This window comes from Talpa europaea, assembly GCF_964194135.1.
Source record: "Talpa europaea genome assembly, chromosome: 3".
NCBI classification, from domain to species: Eukaryota; Metazoa; Chordata; class Mammalia; order Eulipotyphla; family Talpidae; genus Talpa; species Talpa europaea.
This window is the reverse complement of record NC_140069.1, coordinates 26474620-26494965: the sequence shown is the minus strand read 5'-3', so window position 1 is coordinate 26494965 and position 20346 is coordinate 26474620. Positions and strand designations below refer to the sequence as shown.

The following is a 20346-nucleotide window of genomic DNA, read 5'->3' as shown; positions in this document are numbered from 1 at the left end:
AGTCCTCTCCCTCGCTTTCCCCCACAGAATGTCTCTGATTCAGAGTCACTTGCTTATTTTATTTTTATTTTTTTTTTCTGATCCCTTATTTGGTTCCCCTATATTCCTCCTGTAAGTGAAACTATCCGATATTTTTCTTTTTCCTTTTGGCTGATTTAACTGAGCATAATCCCTTCCAGCTCCATCCATGTTGCTGTGAATGGCATGAGTTTATCTTTTTTGATCGCTTAGTAGTATCTGGAATACTTTTGTTAATATTTATTGTTACTAATACTTACCATTCCTCATGGACCCTGACCTGTATAAGAACACACATATACCATCCCTCAGTGACAGTAAGAGAATGCCTGTTTCCGAAGGTAAAGCTCTTTAAATTTGATGCACTTATAGTGCATAACAAATATATCCACTATTCCAGAGTGATTCAGAAACCTAACCAAACCCTTTTGCTATTTCCTAAAATCTCACCTTGAGTTCTACAGAAGGAGGCAGAGTAGAAACTCTGTCAAGTGTCAGGGCCTGCAAAATCTTAAACTATGAAAGGACTGGAAGATACTTTTATCTGGAGAAAGCTGGTCCAATCCATTTACATTTTACAAATAAGCTTAATGTAAAGTAAAGATGATGCTAAAGGACTTTTCAGAATCTTTACTGGTGATTGTGAATATCCAAAAGGGAAATAAACTAAGTGATCTTACCCAGAATCCTAGAAACCTTATAGTTTACTAGACTAAAAAATCCAGGAGAAGAGTTTGTTACAGTGTATGTCCTTCAGTTCTTCCCCTCATACACATGCAGGATAAAACCAACACAATATATAAAACCAACACAATATACATCCTTTAATAAGGATGACCGCATTAGAGGAGGAGAGGAGGAGAGGGTGGCAGGAGGAAGAGAAAATACTTTGTTAAACTTCTATTTAAAACACAACTGTTGGGACCTCCCCTGGTGGCACAGCGGTTGAGCGCTGGGTTGTGAGGCTGCCCGCAGCCTCTGCAGTGCCGGTTCAATCCCCGGCCACCGGCGAGGGTCTCACAAAAAAAAAAAAAAAATAAATAAATAAATAAATAAAAAACAACTGTTAAGGCTTAAGCAATGTTAGTTCAAATTTAAGCTGTTAATGGGAAATTTTAAGACCTTTTCAGAGGGAGATTTAATTTGACTGACTGAAGAGAGGATGTACTGGTTTAAAAAGAGCAGAAAATTAAAACTAGCGAATAAACAAAAAACAGATATACTTAAAACTCAAACCAAATAGCCAATCATTTCTACTTCTGTCTTTGAGGCTGTTCTGGACCCAGCCCTATCTTAGGGAAATAAGGTACTCTGAATCCAAAGATTGACAACAGGTGAGAGAACCTAAATAAACTATGCGGATGCTCCTGAAACCAACAGGGACAGATATGGTACTAGACTGGTACGGACTTTAGGGTCTCTAAGGTCAGGACAGTCAAAATATAGGCAGTCTCCCTAGGGAACAACCTGAATGAAAATTACTAGCATAGCTTAAAGTAAAAAATAGAGCCAGGTGTCAGATAGGACCTTCTCAACAGCTTGCGTCATACACAGACGATTAAGGAGTACTAAAGCAGGACTCCCTCCCCACAAAAAAGTCATAGCCTGAACTGCAGGTAAACAAGAAACCGTAAGTTTCGTGCAACCACAAGCAACCACTTATTCCCTCTCAAATAAATTGGAAAATATATCTAGGAAGTGGGTCATTATCTTGCAATCTAGTAGTCTGGTTTAGGTAACTGACAACTAAGGCTGGTTCCACGGAGAATGTCTTAGGGAACTGTAAGGAAGATGAGTAGAGAAGAGTGCTGGGGTTTTCTGGGAAACAAACGTCCCTCAAATTTCTCCAAGAAACTCTACTGCAGACTACTTTCAGGATTAAGGGACAGGTTGATTTGGTTACTTGAACATAGATTCCACTAATTAAGTGAATTTTTCACTATAATCAGTTTTTATTATCTAACTTATGATTCTAAATAACAGTAAAATTTAGATAATACCGATGCAACACAATTAAGCGTACTCTATTCCTAGTATAAAGATAGCAAATACGATTCAGAAATTTTCCAAAGACTTGCCACTAGTCAACAGGGTTAAGGATGTATAAAATGAGCAGCCAGCATATGTAAGCACTATAGGGAAATAAGAACATGCCTCAACACAAGTTGATATATATAGGTATTTTTCACTCTGGTTACAGCTTTATTAATACTTCAGGTTCTGCTCTAGGAAAAAAAACCCAACTGCCTTTATTTCTTACCTTTTAATAATTTTTTAGCCAAGCTTACAATGACCTTTACAAATTTAAAAGGCTATCATATACAGTATTTGAAAAGTGTTATATTTTCTTCTACAAATTTTGTGAAACTTTTAACTTACAAGATCCTGTCGTTCTGTCATGCTCATCTTCTCTACTATTGACCAGAACCAACGCTTGAACTGCAAGAGCTTTTCAGCATTTTCTCCTACGAATAAAGAATATAATTCAATATACTATAGCAGTTAATTTTTAAAATATGGCTTATTATATTAAAATATTACTTAGGATGGGGGCCCTACTTCCTAGTACAGAAAATAAGGGTCATGTGCATAACATAAAACCTCTTCAGTTAGTCAATCCTGACTAAAGGTGAACAAGAAAAAGGAACCAACAGTCTGATAGTCTCGATTCTTCTCATAACCTTAAATCATGTTTCTCAAATTTTACTGCATTTGAAAGTCACTGGGGGACCCTTTTAAAATGCAGATTCTCATTCACCAGGTCTGAGGAATAAAAGGGGGTATGAATAAAGATTCTGCATTTCTAAAAAGCTTCCAAATACTGATGCTGTTGATCTTTTAGGATCTTTAGATATCTTCCCCCACCCCTACGTTTTTCATTTATAATGGGACAAATTCTTATCTCTCAAGTATTGAAAACTGCTATCAAAAAGCAGCATAAAAACCAATATATAATGGCCTCTATATATTGCAATGCATGAAGGAAAAACAAAAAACTTATCCAAATTTAACTTACTATCATTTGGCAGAAGCTGTCTGCAAAATAGGAAAAATATAGTGGAAAAAGTTGGTACCTGCAAGTATACAATAATCTTGGACTATAGGTATAATCCTCTCATAATGAATTTCTTGGAGCTTCCAGTGTTTTACTTTATAGTCACAGCTAAAAAGTCTATTCCTAGACTACAGGACTTTGGAAAGAGTTGCTACAAATTAAGCAATGAAGGTAAATGTTATTCTAGCAGGATTATTACTACCTCTTTTTCATTCTTTCTAGATTCCCTATGTATTTGTTTGCTATTATGTCTTTGTGTATGTTGGATCCAGCTCTACAAAGCAAGTATCAACACAAATTCTTTAGAGAGTTTAGAAGACATGAATCAGGAAAAACCAATACAATTGTTAACATGGATTATTTGTCCTTAATGAACAATCGAGGATTTTTTTTTATATAGTTGGCCACTGCAAGGAATTTTTACTTCTGTTTATACTAAACCTGTATTCTTTAAAAGAAAAATTAAGCAGTAAGAATTCAGAATAACCTAAAGCTAAGTCATCATATCTTAATCATCTTAAAAAAAAAAAAATTAATACAGCATTTCCTAAGAATCAGAAACTGCCTAACCAAACTATTCAGTTTATTCCTCAAATCTTTAAACTTTTCCATACCTGATTCATCATTGAAAGAAGTAAAACTGATCAGCATTTGTACATTAACTTCACCACAACCATTTACCAAAAGCCTAAAATCTTCTGCCGTTAAATCTTCCAATGAATTTTTTGGAAGCACATCCAGTAGGCCTTTCCTCATTGCCTAGAAAATTTCAAAAATTACCCTTTTATTAGAATTAGTACTTTATCTTTCATGTGTTTATTTTTGTTAAAATGCAATATTCAATTATAGTCCCTCTAAGAATATCAGTTCTTATTTTAAACCATAAAGAAAAATATTAAGTTATATATTTTGAATTTCTTAACAGATCTTAGAGATTGGGAAGCCGGGGGCATGTGCATGTTGCTGTAAATACATTATAGTCTCAAAAGTCCAGTAGTTGTATATACCAGAAGTTAACTGAAATAATACATTATGTCAATAACAAATCATTAAAATAAATTTGAATAATTTCAATTTGTCGAAAGTGCTATCCTGTCAACATCCCGGGACAGTATAACACAACCAACCATCCTGAATACAAACCCAGAATCCAGAAGCATTCTAAGAAATTACCATGTGCCAAGAACGTTTCAAAAGACTTCCATTTAATTCTATCCTCATTTTGCAGAGAAGAAAACCAAGTTACGAAGAACCTAACTAGTTTGCTGGTGCCACACAGCTCAAGGATGCAGCCATGACTGGAATACATACAGTGCGACTTCAGAGCCTGTACAACTATTCCCAGCCACAGGGACCAGAGACACTTGACACTATAAAGTTCTAAATCTACACAAATAGTATTTTACTTTAAAACATGAAAACAGGGCCTCCCCTGGTGGCGCAGCGGTTGAGCACTGGGCTGCGAAGCTGCCCACAGCCTCTGCAGCGCCGGTTTGATCCCCGGCCGCCGGCGAGGGTCCCACATGGCACAACAGACCTCTCCTGTCTCGCCCGCTGCTCCCCTCAGCAGTGTTTCATCAGTCTGCCTGTTCTGTTCCCCACTCTGGCTCTGGTGAATTCTCTCACCCTCCTGTGCTTCTGACTGTACCCGGTGCTTGTATAAATAAATAAATAAATCTTAATTAAAAAAAAAAAAAATATATATAAAAGATGAAAACACAGAAAGAGGAAAGGAGTTGTCATAACAGGCCTGATGTTGTACTTTAGAAGGTCCGAAAAGGGGGATGGCCCCTGGCTGGCTTCTGGGAACTTCATTTACAGAATGTTCCCTATATTAGTAACTGATAAGGCTGTTTTGAATACCTAGGGCAATGAACCCTGCCTGTACCAGCTTGCCTACGTTCTTTCAGCGAACAATGTTAAATATAAGCGTACATTCCTCTGGGAGTCTGAATTTCAGTGACCATGGCTGGTTGTGCAGGCAGAAAATGCTTATGGGACTGGCCACTAATATAAACTCTTAAGTCAGACACTTAGGCATGCTATCCTAGGCCTAAGTACCGCACATGTGTTGTTGTGATTCAAAGTTAGAAGAAGTATTTCTCTATAACAACCCATATCTCTCTCTTCAAAGAGAGAGAACTTTGAAGCCTGCATCTGAATTTCTCAAGACTGTCGGATGTCCTTTTGTGATGCATTTCACAATAAACCGTTAAGTGCATCTTTAAGTCCTAGGACTCTGTCTAGTGGTCACAAAAACTATGATCCGTCACAAGACCACAAACCAATAGTAATTTCAAGCTTACCAAATCTTTTTAAAATTACATGTTTTTTCCAAGTAGTTATACCCAAAAGTTAGTGAACACTAGGTCTAGATTCAGGTGTTTCACTGTAAATAATAAATTCATTATGGTTTAAAGATTTTTACATTTAGGGTCTCCCTGGTGGAGCAAGGGGTTAAGCACCACACCATGAAGCAATCTGCAGCCTCTGCAGCACGAGTTCGATCCCCGGCCAGCTAGGGAGCAACCCACATGGTGAAGCAGACCTCTCCTGCCTCACCCAGTGCTCCTCTCAGCAGTATGTTTCAGTCAGTATGCCTTTTCTGCTTCCCACTCTGTCTCTGGTGAATCCTCTCACTCCCCCACCCCGCCCCACCCTGCACCTCTGGCCTGTACCCTACCTCTTGTCTGCATAAATAAAAAGCTTTTTTAAAAAATAAAGATTATGACTTTTTAATGAGTAAACTGAATATAGTGTAAGCTACTTAACCACACAGAAAGACATTCTAATAATCTCATCAAAGAAAGCAACGCTTTCTATAAAACACTTACATGTAATGGCTGTTCCGCAACTACCAACATTCTGTGTTCTGCATATTTCCGAACATACTCATACACGTTCTGAGGCGTGACTGGTATATTTACACCATTAGGAATAAGTTCAACCTGTGAAAAATTTAGTGGTGCAATTTTGTCAAAGCAGTTAATTAACAGTTCATTAAACAGTTTCCTAAAATGCTAAAATCTAAAGACTGTTCTGTATTTGACATATTTAAGAGAAACAAACATTTTAGACCTAGTAAGTATACTAGCTATCTCTGCTCGCTAAGCCTATCTCCTACTGTGTCTACTTCAGTTCCAACCTATCTAAATTTTTCTATATATAACAAGCACAAAAGGGGCCTCCCCGGTGGCGCAGCGGTTGAGCGCTGGGTTGCGAAGCTGCCCGCGGCCTCTGCAGCGCCAGTTCAATCCCCAGCTGCTCCCCAGCCACCAGAGGAGGGTCCCACATGGCGCAGACCTCTCCTGCCGCCCGCTGCTCCCCTCAGCAGTGTACTTCGCTTCTGCCTGTTCTGCTCCTCGCTCTGGCTCTGGTGAATTCTCTCACCCTCCCGTGCTTCTGACTGTACCCAGTGCATGTATAAACAAGCAAACAAATAAACAAACAAATAAATAAATAAACAAAACATGCCTCTATAAAAAATTTAAAAAAATATTAAAAAAAAATATAACAAGCACAAAAGACCAAATTCTCTTGCCAGAAGCAGAAAATTATATATTTCTTTACCTGTCCTCCACCCTCTTCCTTACACAGATCAATGGCAAATGCCAAATCCATTGCTGAGAAAACAGCATCAGCATCTGAACTCTGAGAAGCGAGGATAAGTTGCCGCAAACTCTCATACATCACAGGGTCAAAAAACGCAAAATCATGCCAGTTGACCTAAGAAGTAATCACATGAGACTTGATTATAAAAGAAATATCTTTACTGAATTCATTAGCAAATTAAAATCTGTAATGAACTTATATAATCTGAAGATATACTGATAAACTATAATCTTCCACTAAATATATAATAAGTGAGTTAAAATTTAATAAATTGTTGGCTCTGATAACATTTAATTTTTTAAAAAGGTTTATTTTAAATTATGCATATAAGAACTGGGATACAGGCCACAGGTGCTGGGGGTGAGAGGATTCACCAGAGACAGAGTGGGGAGCAGAACAGGCAGATCTTCTGAAATAGACTGCCTACGGGAGCAGCGGGCAAGACAGGAGAGTTCTGCTGCGCCATATGTGAGTTAGCCACCTGGCCAGGGATCAAACTCAGGCCATGGCAGTAGATAGCGCTGAGACTAAACCCTGAGCCACCAGGGAAACCCAGTAACATTTAATTTTTGAAGTATAAAAAGTGTAGTGGTGTTAAGTTTATTTTTTTCAAAGTAATCATTTGCAAAACCCAGCACTAATTATTAAAGTGATTAAGCAGAACTAAATTTACATCTATTTAGTCTTGACAATAACCATAAAATTATTACAGGTTTAATTCTAGATAATAAATCGGATGCTCAAAGGAATTCAGTAACTTGCTGAAGGTCACATCGTTAAACTTTAGTCTATTTGATTCCATGCTTTTCCCCCATAAAACCTTGTTAAAAGATACAACATGTCAACATTATTATGTTGCTGAACTTTTAAGTGTAGTTCTTCCTTGCACAAGAACATGTGTGTTCTCAGTTGGAATACCTTAAGAAATTCAGTAGACTTACAGTGAAAAAATATATATCATAAAATGTTACCTTGTATTAGTAGAAAGCAATATTCAGTTTGAGTCTCATTAAAGAAAATTGTTAGACTACAGCTATTACCATGCTAATTCATATCAGATTCATAATGAAAGACTAAAATATTTTTTTGATAATTTCTTTATAATACCTTTAGGAATATTGTGTTTTAAATCATAAGCTGCATAAATACTACTACGCATTAATATTGAAGTGGTTTTTTCCTCTGTCCCTTCAATCATAAAGGAAAGTGTAGCTATTAAGCTATCAAAACTCTAAATAAACTAATTCCATCACTCAGATATAAATACCAAGCATGCTTATTTTCTTGTACTCCTTTGTGCCCTCTTCCTCATGCAACTTTACATACATTTTTAAAACTGGGAATGCTCTTTTAAATACAATACTCTATTTCCAACCACCACCTGCTAGAATTAATGGATAAAATCTACTGTGCATTTATTATGTGCCAGATGCCATGCAACTTCCTTGACCATTTGTCAAGGAAGGCAAATACGACACAGGTGTCAGGGGATTTGTATGCAAACAGGAACCAGGTTTGTCAGATCCCTTCCAAACCCACCTATGTCAACACTCTGCTATGTTATCTCCCGTGTGTTGTAAATTTTCCTGTGTCATTGAGTTTGCAAATGTTTTATAATATCTACAATTATAAAAGACAAATTTTCCAATTATAAAAGCAGTTTCATTAAAATCACTTACTTTTCGACCAAGCAATACTTTTATCACATGTCTATTCAATGTGATAGGGCATAGTTCATTCTGTAGCAGACATAGCCCAAGAATCCTAAAAATAAAAATAAAGAAGTATTACATAATTCTAGACATAAAATAATTTGAGAAATCTTCTATAGCCTTGCTTCTAATCAGTATGAAGTATAGGATATATACATTTTAGAAAGTAATATATTTTATTAAGTTTTGAATTATAAAGTTATTTTACCTGCCAATGTTTCTGAAACAATTCAACCTTGCTTCTGTGTTTTTGCCAGGCCTTGGAGTATAAAATCCTCTTTTTCCAGGTTGATAAAACAAAGGGGCGTTGTCATCGCCATCATCTGTGTCATCTAAATCCATATCTACTACGCTTCGACTAGAGCCATGACGCTTTCGGTTTTCCTAACAACAAAGGATCAGACAGTAATCGACAAAATTGTTTTTTAAAACAAAACATGAACGGGTTCTCCAAAATCACTCAAAGTGAAGTCAGGGAGGTAGAACATTCATATTTATATGTGTATAACATTTCAAATAAATATACTTTAATTCATCTTTTCAGAACTGTGATATACAAAGTTTGAGCAAGTCTTTAACTTTGTCCATTTAGATAATCACTTAAAGAAACTATGGTAGCTTTTCACCTTAATTCCACAAAGACATTTTCACTAGATGCAGAATTCTGGATTGACAAGTCTTAAAGCACTTTAAAGATGATGTCGCACGGTCTTCCAGCTACCAGAATTTCTGATGAGAAATCTACTGTCTTTCAAATCATTGTCTCTATAGGAACTTTAAAATGCTTGATTGTTCTTTCAATACTTCCTTGTATAGCAGTTTGATTATAGTGTGTCTGCACATAGTTTTCCTTTCAGTTTATCCTGTGCAGGATTCACTAACCTTCACTGTGTAAGTTTATGTCTGGCACTGAATTTGGCAAGTTTTCAGCTATCCTTTAAATACTTTTCTGTAGCAATCTTTCCACTTCTGGGTACTCAAATGGCATGAATTTTTGATCTTCTAGTATTATTTCACAGGTTCCAGAAGCTGCTTTTATTTGAAATCTCTTTGTTTTTCAGAAAAGATAATTTCTATTTTCTTATTGATGGACACTTTCCACTATCTTGCCATGAGTGAATTTTATTCTTTTAGACACTGTAGGATTTTACTTCGTTCTTTTTAAGTTTCCTCTTTCTATTGAGAACCTCTATCTTTCCATTCATTAGTGCTTGCCTTTATCTCATTAAAACATGAGATAAAGGGGCCTCCCCGTGGCTCAGCGATTGAGCGCTGGGTTGCGAAGCTGCCCGAGGCCTCTGCGGCGCCGGTTCCATCCCCGGCTGCTCCCTGGCTACCGGAGGAGGGCCCCACATGGCACGCAGACCTCTCCTGCCTCCCGCTGCTCCCCTCTGCAGTATACTTAGGTCCTTCTGCCTGCTCTGCTCCCCACTCTGGCTCTGGTGAATTCTCTCACCCTCCCGCACTTCTGACTGTACCCAGTGCATGTATAAACAAAACAAACAAAACAATAAAATAAATAAAACATGCCTCTATTAAAAAAAAAAACAAAAACACGAGATAAAGCCTGATAAATCCAACTAAGGGCCATCTTGAAATTAGCATCTATCAGCTCTTACTTCCAAGTGACTAATTTTTCCTGATTCTTTCTAGACTGGGTAATTTTGTGGTATATCCTGGACATTTTGTGTGAAACTCTGGATCTTGTTAAAATGATATAGAATGTTAATGCTTTCTGGCTTTTGTAGGTAAACAACCTATTTAGTTAGGTTTAGATTAGAAATGCCACACTGCATGCAGAGGTTCCTCTATTATGCTGTTTAGGCCTGCCTGGCATAGGTACCATTTGGGATACCCTAGGACTTAAACAATGGTTTGAATTATAGGTTAGTTCTCAAAGCCTTTACAATCTTCCAGCTAAAATGGAGTAGTAGTTTAGTTCCACTCCCCTTCCTCAAACACTGCCGTATCAGTTATTTTTTAAGTTTGATTTCGTTCTCCAATCTCTGTGCTATTTACTTTTTTGTTCATAGTTTTATTTATAATCAGCGAAAAAGATAAAATGTGGTTTTGTTCTATCTGGGCTGATTCTAAGTTCTCAGAAAGTTGAGAATGAACTTTATTATGCACTTACTGGTATGCTGTCACTTTTTCCCCTGCATTTTTTGCACTCACTGCTTCCTTGAGGAATAAGCTCTAAGATTCCATATTGCCCTATCTGTTATCATTTTATGCCCTCTCTAAATTAAAGCTTAATTCAGGTTGTGCCCAAATGGATACAGGCAGTCCATATGGTTACAATGAGCTCCAACTAAACCAATTCCATTACCTGGTTTTTGTACATGGCACTTCTGTACCTATCTTTTCTTTTGTCTTCTACTGTAAGCAAGCATTTTAAAGTTACAGTTCCTTCAAAAATATGGCTCTCCGTCCCTTTCTGTAACTTAAATTCCAAGTGCTTATAATTAGCACTATACAAAACATCTCTTACCTGTACTTTTTCTGAGGAGTCTAATAATCCAAGATCCAGGATACTATCAGCTCCATTTTCCCTAAAAAACAAAAAATTCTTCACATTCTAGATTACTGAAACTTCTAGAATTTAGTGTACAGAAAACATGAATTTAAGAATTTATACATTACACTTAAACTTTGAAATAAATAAATATACAGGGCATTTACTAGTGTTAATGCTCCTAGGAGCAGAGAAGTCAATAATATACACACAAAAAGCACTAGTTATTACATATGAGTCAAGACAATGATAAATAAAGGCTACCTGATTTAAGACAAGATAAATAAAGTCTTCATAGGGATAGGTACTGAAACCTAAGCTCAGGAGTATAGAGGTAGAACTGAAAGTAACAGAAAAATATTTGGAAATTCTTTAGTGCATTTAATTATTCTAGAATATGAATAAGTTCACTGTTTACTCCAGAAAGCCAGGGGGAAAGTCATTATATTGTTAGTTGCAATTAATACAATCACTACTTAATTAGCAACCCTTACATAAATTTACAGATATCTTTTTATCAAAAGTATACATTTCCTTCCAACTTTTTTTATAATGGGCTGAACCGTATTAATTGTGCTAATACTGTCAGAGAAGATGATGAATAATAAACAGTACATAAAACTACAGAGAGGAAAAACAGAAGTAACAGCAAAGGAAACAAACTTCTAGCAATTGTCTTTGGCTTGGACCACTCAACTTGAAATAGGTAAATGGCTGCATAGTTCCAGCGCTCAGGGCTATCCATTTACTCATTTCTAGGACTGTACATAATCCAAATTACTTATTCAAAATCATGACTGGGGGAAAAAATTTTTTATTTTTTAATTTAAAATAATCCAACACTTTAAAGCCTTAAATTAGGTATCAGAGTAGTGCCAAGATTAAAGGCACAGAAAAATGTGCATATATTTCTAATATTCCTATGACTTGTCACCTTGGGAAAAGAACGATCAGTATCTTCACTGTTGTTTTCTATTTTTTACTAAAACAAACATATTACACAACAGAAAGTAAAAACCTACATGGATTTTTAAGATTAAATAGGAAACCTCAAAGAAATGTCATGCTTCTGGCAATTTCTCAGGAACAGAGACCAATTTTTTGAGATATTGGCCTCTGCCATTAGGAGTATTCTGGTGGAGAATTTGAGAAAATAATTCCTAAATGTCAGATACAGAAAAGACCCTTAGAACCTAAGGGATTGCTGAAATTCTACATTTCTAACACTTTGTTGACAGATTTTAAGTCATTTCTTAGGAAATCATTTAAAGTCCTGAGGTATATAAATTTTAAGATACAGTGGCACTAACATCCTAAAAATTAAGTAGCTGACACTGAATTAAAATGCCTTCCCAATTGCACACATTACCGTCCATGTGCAATGATGAGTTCCATGGCTTCATCCACTCTTGCTCTAAGAGAATCTTCACTTGCTAAAAGGAGAAGCAGCTGAGCTGGGGATAATTCCAACAGCATGCCAGTGATTTTACTGGCAAATGCCTGTAAATGATAAACAAATGTTATTTGCCCCTAATCTCTGAAATCTCCTCTCAATCAATAATTATTGAAGATAAATGTAAGAAACTAGTATTAACAAATAACAAAAATTTCTGAACCAGGGAAGGATTTTATTAAACTGGAAGCCAATTACACAGAACTTTCTAGGTAATGAATGATCCATGCAGCAACCAGCAGTCTTACAATCTTGTTAAAACTGGTATTTATATAAAAAGTCTTTTTTTTTTAAAAGGCTTTTTAATATCCCCAAGTAAACATACAACACTTCCATGTCTTCATTCCTCATCAAAGAGCCAAAAACATTTCTTTCATTTAGGGCATTTAGGATAGGAATAAAGATAGATGGAAAGAAGAAAGAAGGGAGAGAGAGGAAAAAGATGCCTATTTAAAACTAAGGATTTACTGAAAGAAATATAATTGGTTTTGTTTCATTATTCTTTTACTACAACATGCATTTAGTTACACATAAAAGCAAACAAAAACCAAATTGCTTATATACTCGTAATTTCAAAAAAATCTTCCCTGCAATACTTATCAGCAATAAAGTGGACTATTTGTAAAGTGCTCTAGTATACCTTGGTAACAAACCCAACACACAGGTAATTCTTTTGCACACAAGCAGTTATTAGCCAGAACGATAACCTAGTACAAGTAGTACAACGTATACACAATTATCATCCAGCAGTTATTTCATTCCCTCCTCAGCATCCTTTTTACCCTAGCCTTCAACCACATGGACTGTCAGTAGCTAACAATTTAAATTTTTTAAATATCAATTTTAATGCAAAACGAAAATAGCACAACATGGTAACATGTAGCTAAGTGCACTGTACATACTGGTTGCATTGCTTGTACACGGGGATAAAGTCTCTCTCCAAGAGCCTGACGATGTGCTGGCAGAGGGTCAGGATCATCACTAGGATTCCCTTCAGAGGCTGGTCTAAAGGGCCTAGTATCAATGGAGAGCTGTCTTCTAAAGTCTCTGGAAGAAGAACAAAGCTATTATGACCTTACTTCCCTTACCTGCAAAATGGAAAATATCAACACTGGTAAAAAGTTAGAAAATCAGAGCATGCAGGTGTGCTCTAGTTATGGTATCTAGGATGGCAGAATGCCCAAATAGATGATGGTTTGGAAATTCAGATCATCTAGATTTTGTCATGTGAAAAATCTCTAAATTTGCATAGTTGCATATTCAATTCTAAGGGGGAAGGATTTTAAAATTAAGAATTCACCCATAAATATATAAAATTAAAAAAAAAAGAATCCACCCATAATTTCTAGAAGTTTTAGTCAAAAGTGAAATACCACCCATCTCCCTCCCTCATCCCCAAATTAAATAAAATACCACCCATCCTAACAGGAGAAAACTTAAAAGGTAACACAATTGTCACTATTTAAACCTCTTAACCTAGGGAAAAAATGATGTAAAGTTAATAAAAATTTCAAAAACTTAGGAACATCAATGAATCTATATAATTTCAACTGCTCCTAGGTTTTTAAAGTAGAACATTTTCTTATCTGTTAAGACTATTTTAGTTACCATGCCTATATCCAAATATTTTCATTTTCTAAAATACAGTCCATAATGAAGTCTCATTTACAGACCGACCTCCAATCCATTCAAAAAGGTGGTATTCAGTAAAAAAATTATCTCACCTATCCCGATCTCTCCGAGAGCCTGCTCGCAAGCCACTACTCCTCCTCATTTCCCGTTCTCTCTCCCTTTCCCGATCCCTCTCTCCTCTGTTCCTTAATCTCTGCATTAAACCTGAAAGAAACCATCAAAAACATTTTTGTTTAAATGTAAATGTAACTATTTCAAAGTCAATGAGGACAAGAGACAAGCATAAAGACACAACAAAGATTATCTTCTTAACATCTGTGTTAGTGCCTCTCATTTAGCCCCTAGCCCCTTGTGTGTGTGTGTGTGTGTGTGTGTGTGTGTGTGTGTTTTTTGGGGGGGGGTTGGAGTGGGTGGTGGGTGGGTTTGTGTAGAATGTACCTGGCAGGTAATAGATTTTTTTAAAATGAACTTTCCCCCCTGTTTTGTCAAAGCTGTGAAATAAAACTATGTCAGTACTACAATAAAGCTGAGATTTCTTAACATTATTAGAGTTGTATTTTAATACCTTCTCTAGTCTTAGTTTTTGGCATTAAGCGTTATAGGCTACCTAGAACAGTATCTGTTATTTTTAAAACCTTCAGCATAAGCCAGAATATAATTTCCTAAAGCATATGCAGAAAAGATATTTCTGAAATGTTATGACTTTTCAGGTTTCTTCATTTACATTTGCTGATTTTCCATTACAGGACCATCAAAATTCAAATGATGAAATGAATGATGAAAGGCTAGGGGATGTCATGTTTTCATGCTCCTTTCAAGAGGTCATTCAAACCCTACGATGCTGGTTTACAAAGCCCCACTAAGATACAGCTTCTACAGACTAGGAAAAATACACAATATATAATTACCACAGAGAAAGGCAAAAATACAGGAGTTTCTTAATCTCTAGAAATACTCTCATTACTATATCCAGCCATCTACAGGGTTGACAGTCTCTTGGCCCTACTTGAGATGAATGACCAATTATCACCCAGTTAGGGTTTTTGTAATTTTCACAGATTTAAAAAAAATTTTCTAATCTTAGAGATCAAGTTTTAACTCAAAAGTGCAAGTCTTCATAGAGGTATAAAGTTTGCACCAGGAGGGCCTCCCTGGTGGCGCAAGGGGTTAAGACACAACCTATGAAGCTATCTGTAGCCACTGCAGCACCAGTTCAATTCCCGAGCCGGCCAGGGAGCAACCCACATGGCACAGCAGACCTCCCCTGCCTCTCCCACTACTCCCCTCAGCAGTGTATTTCAGTCTGCCTGTTCTGTTCCCCACTGTCTCTGGTGAATCCGCTCACCCCCTTGCATCTCTGGCCCGTACCCCAGTTCTTGTATGCATAAACAATCTTAAAAAAAAAAAAAAAAGTTTGCACCAGGATTTTAATAATGAAACCTTACTACTGTTCCAGAAACACACAAAGTCTTGCTAAATTAAAGAGCAAAGTTGGTGGCATAACTAGTCAATTTACATTTGGTGGCAAGCTCCCTATCTCACTATGCACAGTAGTAACTTTTGCAAATCATACTCTAGTATCTGTACCAGTTAAATACTAGAATAAGGAAAATATTTGCCAATTGAATTTTTATGGAACCATAGATCTTACAACTCCCTACTCCTCAAACAAGTAATAACTGAGATGCAACTTACTAGTACAATAACAAACATTTATGAAAACAAGGCAGTCAATACAAGAGTAAACTTATCAATTAGAGTAGTTTAAGCAAGATTAAATCACTTAGAATCATATAAAAATGTAAATGACATTAAAGTTCTCTAATACATATGAACATGATTATCTTTTCTGATAAGGCAAGCTACGAATTTTTCTGATGCTTTTAATCTGGAGACTACTTACTTGTATGAGTACCTTTGTTGGCATTCTGAATACAATCTAGATTTGGCAGTTTTTCATTTGACAAAAATGCCTGTGCAATGGCTGTATAAAAACTTCGTGCAACACCACTGCCCTCTCCTGGCTCATCCTTAAATGTGACTTTTACTCTGTGTACAGCCATTGGTGTGGTAGCACATCTTCGACCAAAGTGATTATTAAGCTGCCTCATGGTCTGCTGAATAAGAAGATCTCGATCCCGATCAACCTATTAAAACACACCAAAAGGTTTCAGTGCTGGAAACCACTGTGAAATTTTTCTATGTAAAATCTAAAAATCTAATTTTAGCCTTTCCTCGAGTTTAACTACAAATTTGGGTTCTTAGAAGCTAATACATTCCAAATATTCAACATTACAAAGCATATAAAAAGTGTTCTGTGTTAAATAAAGAAAAAGGAATCTAACTCAATTGTAATACATCCTTACAGAAAGGTCTAATGGAAAACACCAATTCATTCAATTCTGAAATACACAAGAATAAATTCCAGTGGATCAAAAGGATTGTAAATGTAAAAATAAAGGTAAATACCAGAAGAAAACATGAAATATTCCTTTGGTGATACCACCGAAACAAAGTAAAAGAAAATGGTAAACTGGGAACAATATCTGTATCTGTTTGCACACAAAGATGCACATTCATGAATAGTGCACATACCACCTAAAGTGTTTCTTAAAAAGTTAAAACTTGATCATAATAAAAAATGCCAATTAAAGTTATAATGAGATGCCATTTCTTATCTGTCAGATTGGCAAAAATCTAAAGATTTGACAACAAACTGCTGAAAAACTAGGAAGAATTAGGCACTGTGTTAGTGACATTGAAAATGCAAAAATATGCAACTATTAAGCAGAGATACTTGCCAGTATCTGGCAAAATTATGTATATACATACTCTTTAACCCAGCAATTCCATGTCTAGGACATGGAATTCTATCTCAAAGACACAGTAACCAAAAAGAAGAAATACACATCAGGCAGCTTATCACCCCACTTTTATAATGTCAAAAGACTAGAAATAAGCCCAATTGTCTAATAATTGGACACTGACTAAGAACACTGAGACAACCATTAAATACAGCACTAATCCTAAGTAGTTGGATCGAAGAAAAGCAGAATATCTATCTATCTATCTATGTACACACAGCTATGGCTTTGTCCCTGGGATATACTGTTAGCTAGGGAAAGCAAGATGGAGTACAGTGTATATAGCAAGCACACTCAGGTTGGGAGGAAAAAGACATATAATGAATGCACATGGTTATACTTTCTGGTCCTAATTTTATGGAGATAGTAGTAAAACCACACAAAGAAAAACTAATTTGAGTGTCTATAACAAAATAATATGATTATTCCTATCCAGTTGAATGTGCTCTAAGGACAAAGTTGCAAATAAATTCTAAGCTATCTTCAATAACCATGTTGGTGTCGACAGTGTTGGTTTTGTGATTCTAAGACTGCTGTGTGTAGTGGGATAAAAGCAAATTAGGAATTTTATGAGTACTTTATCAGTTTGCATTGGAAACGTTAGTATGAAGTCATGAGGTAAACTTTTTTTTAAGTACTTCTTAGCTCTAATTACTAAAAAAAAAACCTAGAACTAATGATCAACCAATAGGTAGTGAGCAACCAGAGCTCAGATAACTTCAGAATTCAGAATACAATATTCTACTAAAAGGGACCAGGACTTTTTGAAGAAATGATTGTCTTAAGGTCTGTGGCAGGAAATACACAGGATGAAACATACCAAAAAGCAAGCAAGTTATCAAAAATTACTGGAGTTACATCAAAAGGATTCAGGGGCCAAAAACGACCCAGGTCTCCTACTAGTCAAATAAGAAACAATTTGAGCATCAATTTGAATAATAACCTCAATGGAATGAAACACACCAAAATGGTTCAATCTATACATTCATGATGATACTTAAAAAAAAAAAACCAAAAACCAAAAAACATTAATAATCAGATGATGCTATGAAACTAACGGCCAGAGATGTGGTGGATACCATTTATTTTCTTTAAATTCATAACAGTACGTGTAATTAAGATTTATTATAGTTTGCCTTTAAACTTTATATAAATGCCATCATACATGTATAGTATTAGAAAATCTAAATACCTTTACCTCTAGTGATAAATCTCTTGACTGCTGGTTTCTCAGTTTTTCCATTTCTCTACGGAATTTTGATTCTTTTACCTCAAAGCCACCCAATTCAGTTAGGATCTTTAAAAAAAAAAAGTACAACAAAATTATTCTCTGAAATATGGTCTTACCAGGCAGAATACAATTTAAAGTTCTCAAAATACATACTGATCCAGGTTCTGCTCCAACATCTTCCATGAATACCCTGCCGAACAGCTCTAAAGAAAGGCGCCAACGTCCTAATAGCATATCATGGGAAATAACCATTCCCATGAAGCTACACTGTGGCCTGTAAATTTAAGGGGAAAGGGTGATCAATGACAGTTTACTTGGTCTTTCAATATTGTGAGGTGTTAAGTACTTCAAACCACATCCTCTCTAATGGAGAACTTTTCTACAGCTACTTGTTCCTTGCCTAACTTCCTTTATACCTTTCTGTTTTTTACATGAGGATACATTCCCAGGCTGTCTTCTAGCCTCATCTTTCATTTTACTTCTCCTTAAAGTACAATGTCCATCTCCATCCAGTTGAGTCCCAGATCATAATCTAGTTCAACTTTCACAATGGCCCAGAATTTCCCTGTGTTAAACACATGCAATTCAATGATATTCCATTTGAATCGAATATGGCCTCTTAACATGACATTCCTAATTTCTTTTAGTAGAACCAACTATTTTTCTTACTGGACAAAACTGAAACAAATTTTAATTTTTCTTCCCCATTCCTCCAAACTGACCGAAGTCCTTAAATCCTTTCTTTTCATTCCCATGATTTTCCTTTCATCCCCAAAGTCAAGAGGCTACTTCAGTCCTTTTCTTACCACTAGCCAGAATCAGTAACAGCTTTTCAACTTGTCTCCCTAGTTCTCTTTTTTTCAATCTGTTTTTGCACACTCTAACATTCTCAGCTCAAGTCATACTTGTGTTTAGGAAGCTTGGTCCACCCCAGCTAATTTTTCTTCCTTGCTTATTTGGGTTGTTAGATCATGTACATAAAATCTATGTTTAACTTAAACCCTGTTAAATAAAAAATTATCTCACATTTACATATCCCAAAAATATAAAGCATAGAGCAGATACTCAACAAATCATTTGGTGATAAGCCATACCACTGACCCACAGTGTATTTGGGGGGGAAATTTTTACTGGGAAAGCAAAGAACCCACTTCTTATGACCTGATGAGGGAGCCCAAGCAAGTGTGAGAGTAAAAATTTCTAAAAAGTTCTTTCTAGTTATTTTCATGTTCCCCTGAGCTGCTGGTAACAAATCTAGAATTGGCAATTTGACAAGGATATGCACTTTAACTCAATACTAAACATTAAAAACATAGTCATTTAATTCATCAGTAAAGTCAGGAGAAAAATCAGACTGCAAGCCAACAAGAAAAAAATCCAGAAAAATCAATATTTAAACAAAAACCAGAAAGAACAGCTGAGCCTATTTATATACAAATAAAAGTTCTAAATAAAAATTTTGTAAGAATTATAATAGACAAAGCAATGCAATACAAAAGTTAAACTTAGCAAATACCTGAAAGATGTAAGAGGTGGCCCTTCACTTTCGGTCAGTCCTATTTCTGCTAGTAAACTGCTTTTCAATTGTGCAGCAAGATCCTGAGCAGATGGTCCTGGCTTTGAACTCTCAGCTTCTTCTGGCAGCACGTTTTGTTCTTCCCCTTCCTTTTTTTGTCGATTTTGCATGTTCATTACATTTTTCAGATTGGCAGCATAAGACATTTTAGTTGGGAGAACCTAAGAATTTTTGTGTTTAAAAGTTACACATTAAAAATGAAAACTAATTATATTTTCCTTTCAACGTAATAAAAATCAAATGGAAATGAAGCAATTCTTCTCAGGTGCTTCAACTACAAAGATGCAGTCTATTCTGGCTTTAATCCCCTGGCTGACCACCAACTGCAGCGCACTACAGTGGCCTCAGAAATTTTAAGGAAATATTTATAATATCTGTGGTCACTTAAGTCTCTTATCCATTTCCAATATTTTCAGTATTGCATTCTTCTCTATCACTGAGGTAATTAAAAACAATATATTGAACTACATATCTTCTATGCCTGTTCTTAAATGTGTTACTACTTTATCATTTGAGAAACACTACAGTGTAATTAATTTTAGGTTCTGTAAGACTTTTACCTAAAAATTAGGTTTGTCACTAAACTAGTGAAATTTGGTCTCTTCAAACCTCAATTTCTTACCCATAAAATCAGGATAATAATGTTTTCCACAAAACATGGTTTTAAAGACTAAGACA

General features: G+C 35.8%; 1 protein-coding gene across 2 annotated transcripts in view; it reads right to left on the bottom strand.

Annotated features, from left to right (window-relative positions):
- The window catches only part of UBR5 (ubiquitin protein ligase E3 component n-recognin 5), a gene marked incomplete at both ends in the record, with an annotated part of 124086 nt that overhangs the window by 1177 nt on the left and 102563 nt on the right, over positions 1 to 20346 (bottom strand). For both annotated transcript variants that reach the window (XM_084229427.1, XM_084229428.1), the window contains 14 exons: positions 2398 to 2483; positions 3688 to 3832; positions 5908 to 6021; positions 6644 to 6799; positions 8365 to 8449; positions 8606 to 8781; positions 10889 to 10949; positions 12282 to 12412; positions 13268 to 13412; positions 14090 to 14201; positions 15901 to 16144; positions 18060 to 18158; positions 18246 to 18366; positions 19609 to 19829. In XM_084229427.1, the coding sequence (XP_084085553.1) occupies positions 2398 to 2483; positions 3688 to 3832; positions 5908 to 6021; positions 6644 to 6799; positions 8365 to 8449; positions 8606 to 8781; positions 10889 to 10949; positions 12282 to 12412; positions 13268 to 13412; positions 14090 to 14201; positions 15901 to 16144; positions 18060 to 18158; positions 18246 to 18366; positions 19609 to 19829 (1896 nt within the window). The remainder of the gene's footprint in view (positions 1 to 2397; positions 2484 to 3687; positions 3833 to 5907; positions 6022 to 6643; positions 6800 to 8364; positions 8450 to 8605; positions 8782 to 10888; positions 10950 to 12281; positions 12413 to 13267; positions 13413 to 14089; positions 14202 to 15900; positions 16145 to 18059; positions 18159 to 18245; positions 18367 to 19608; positions 19830 to 20346) is intronic.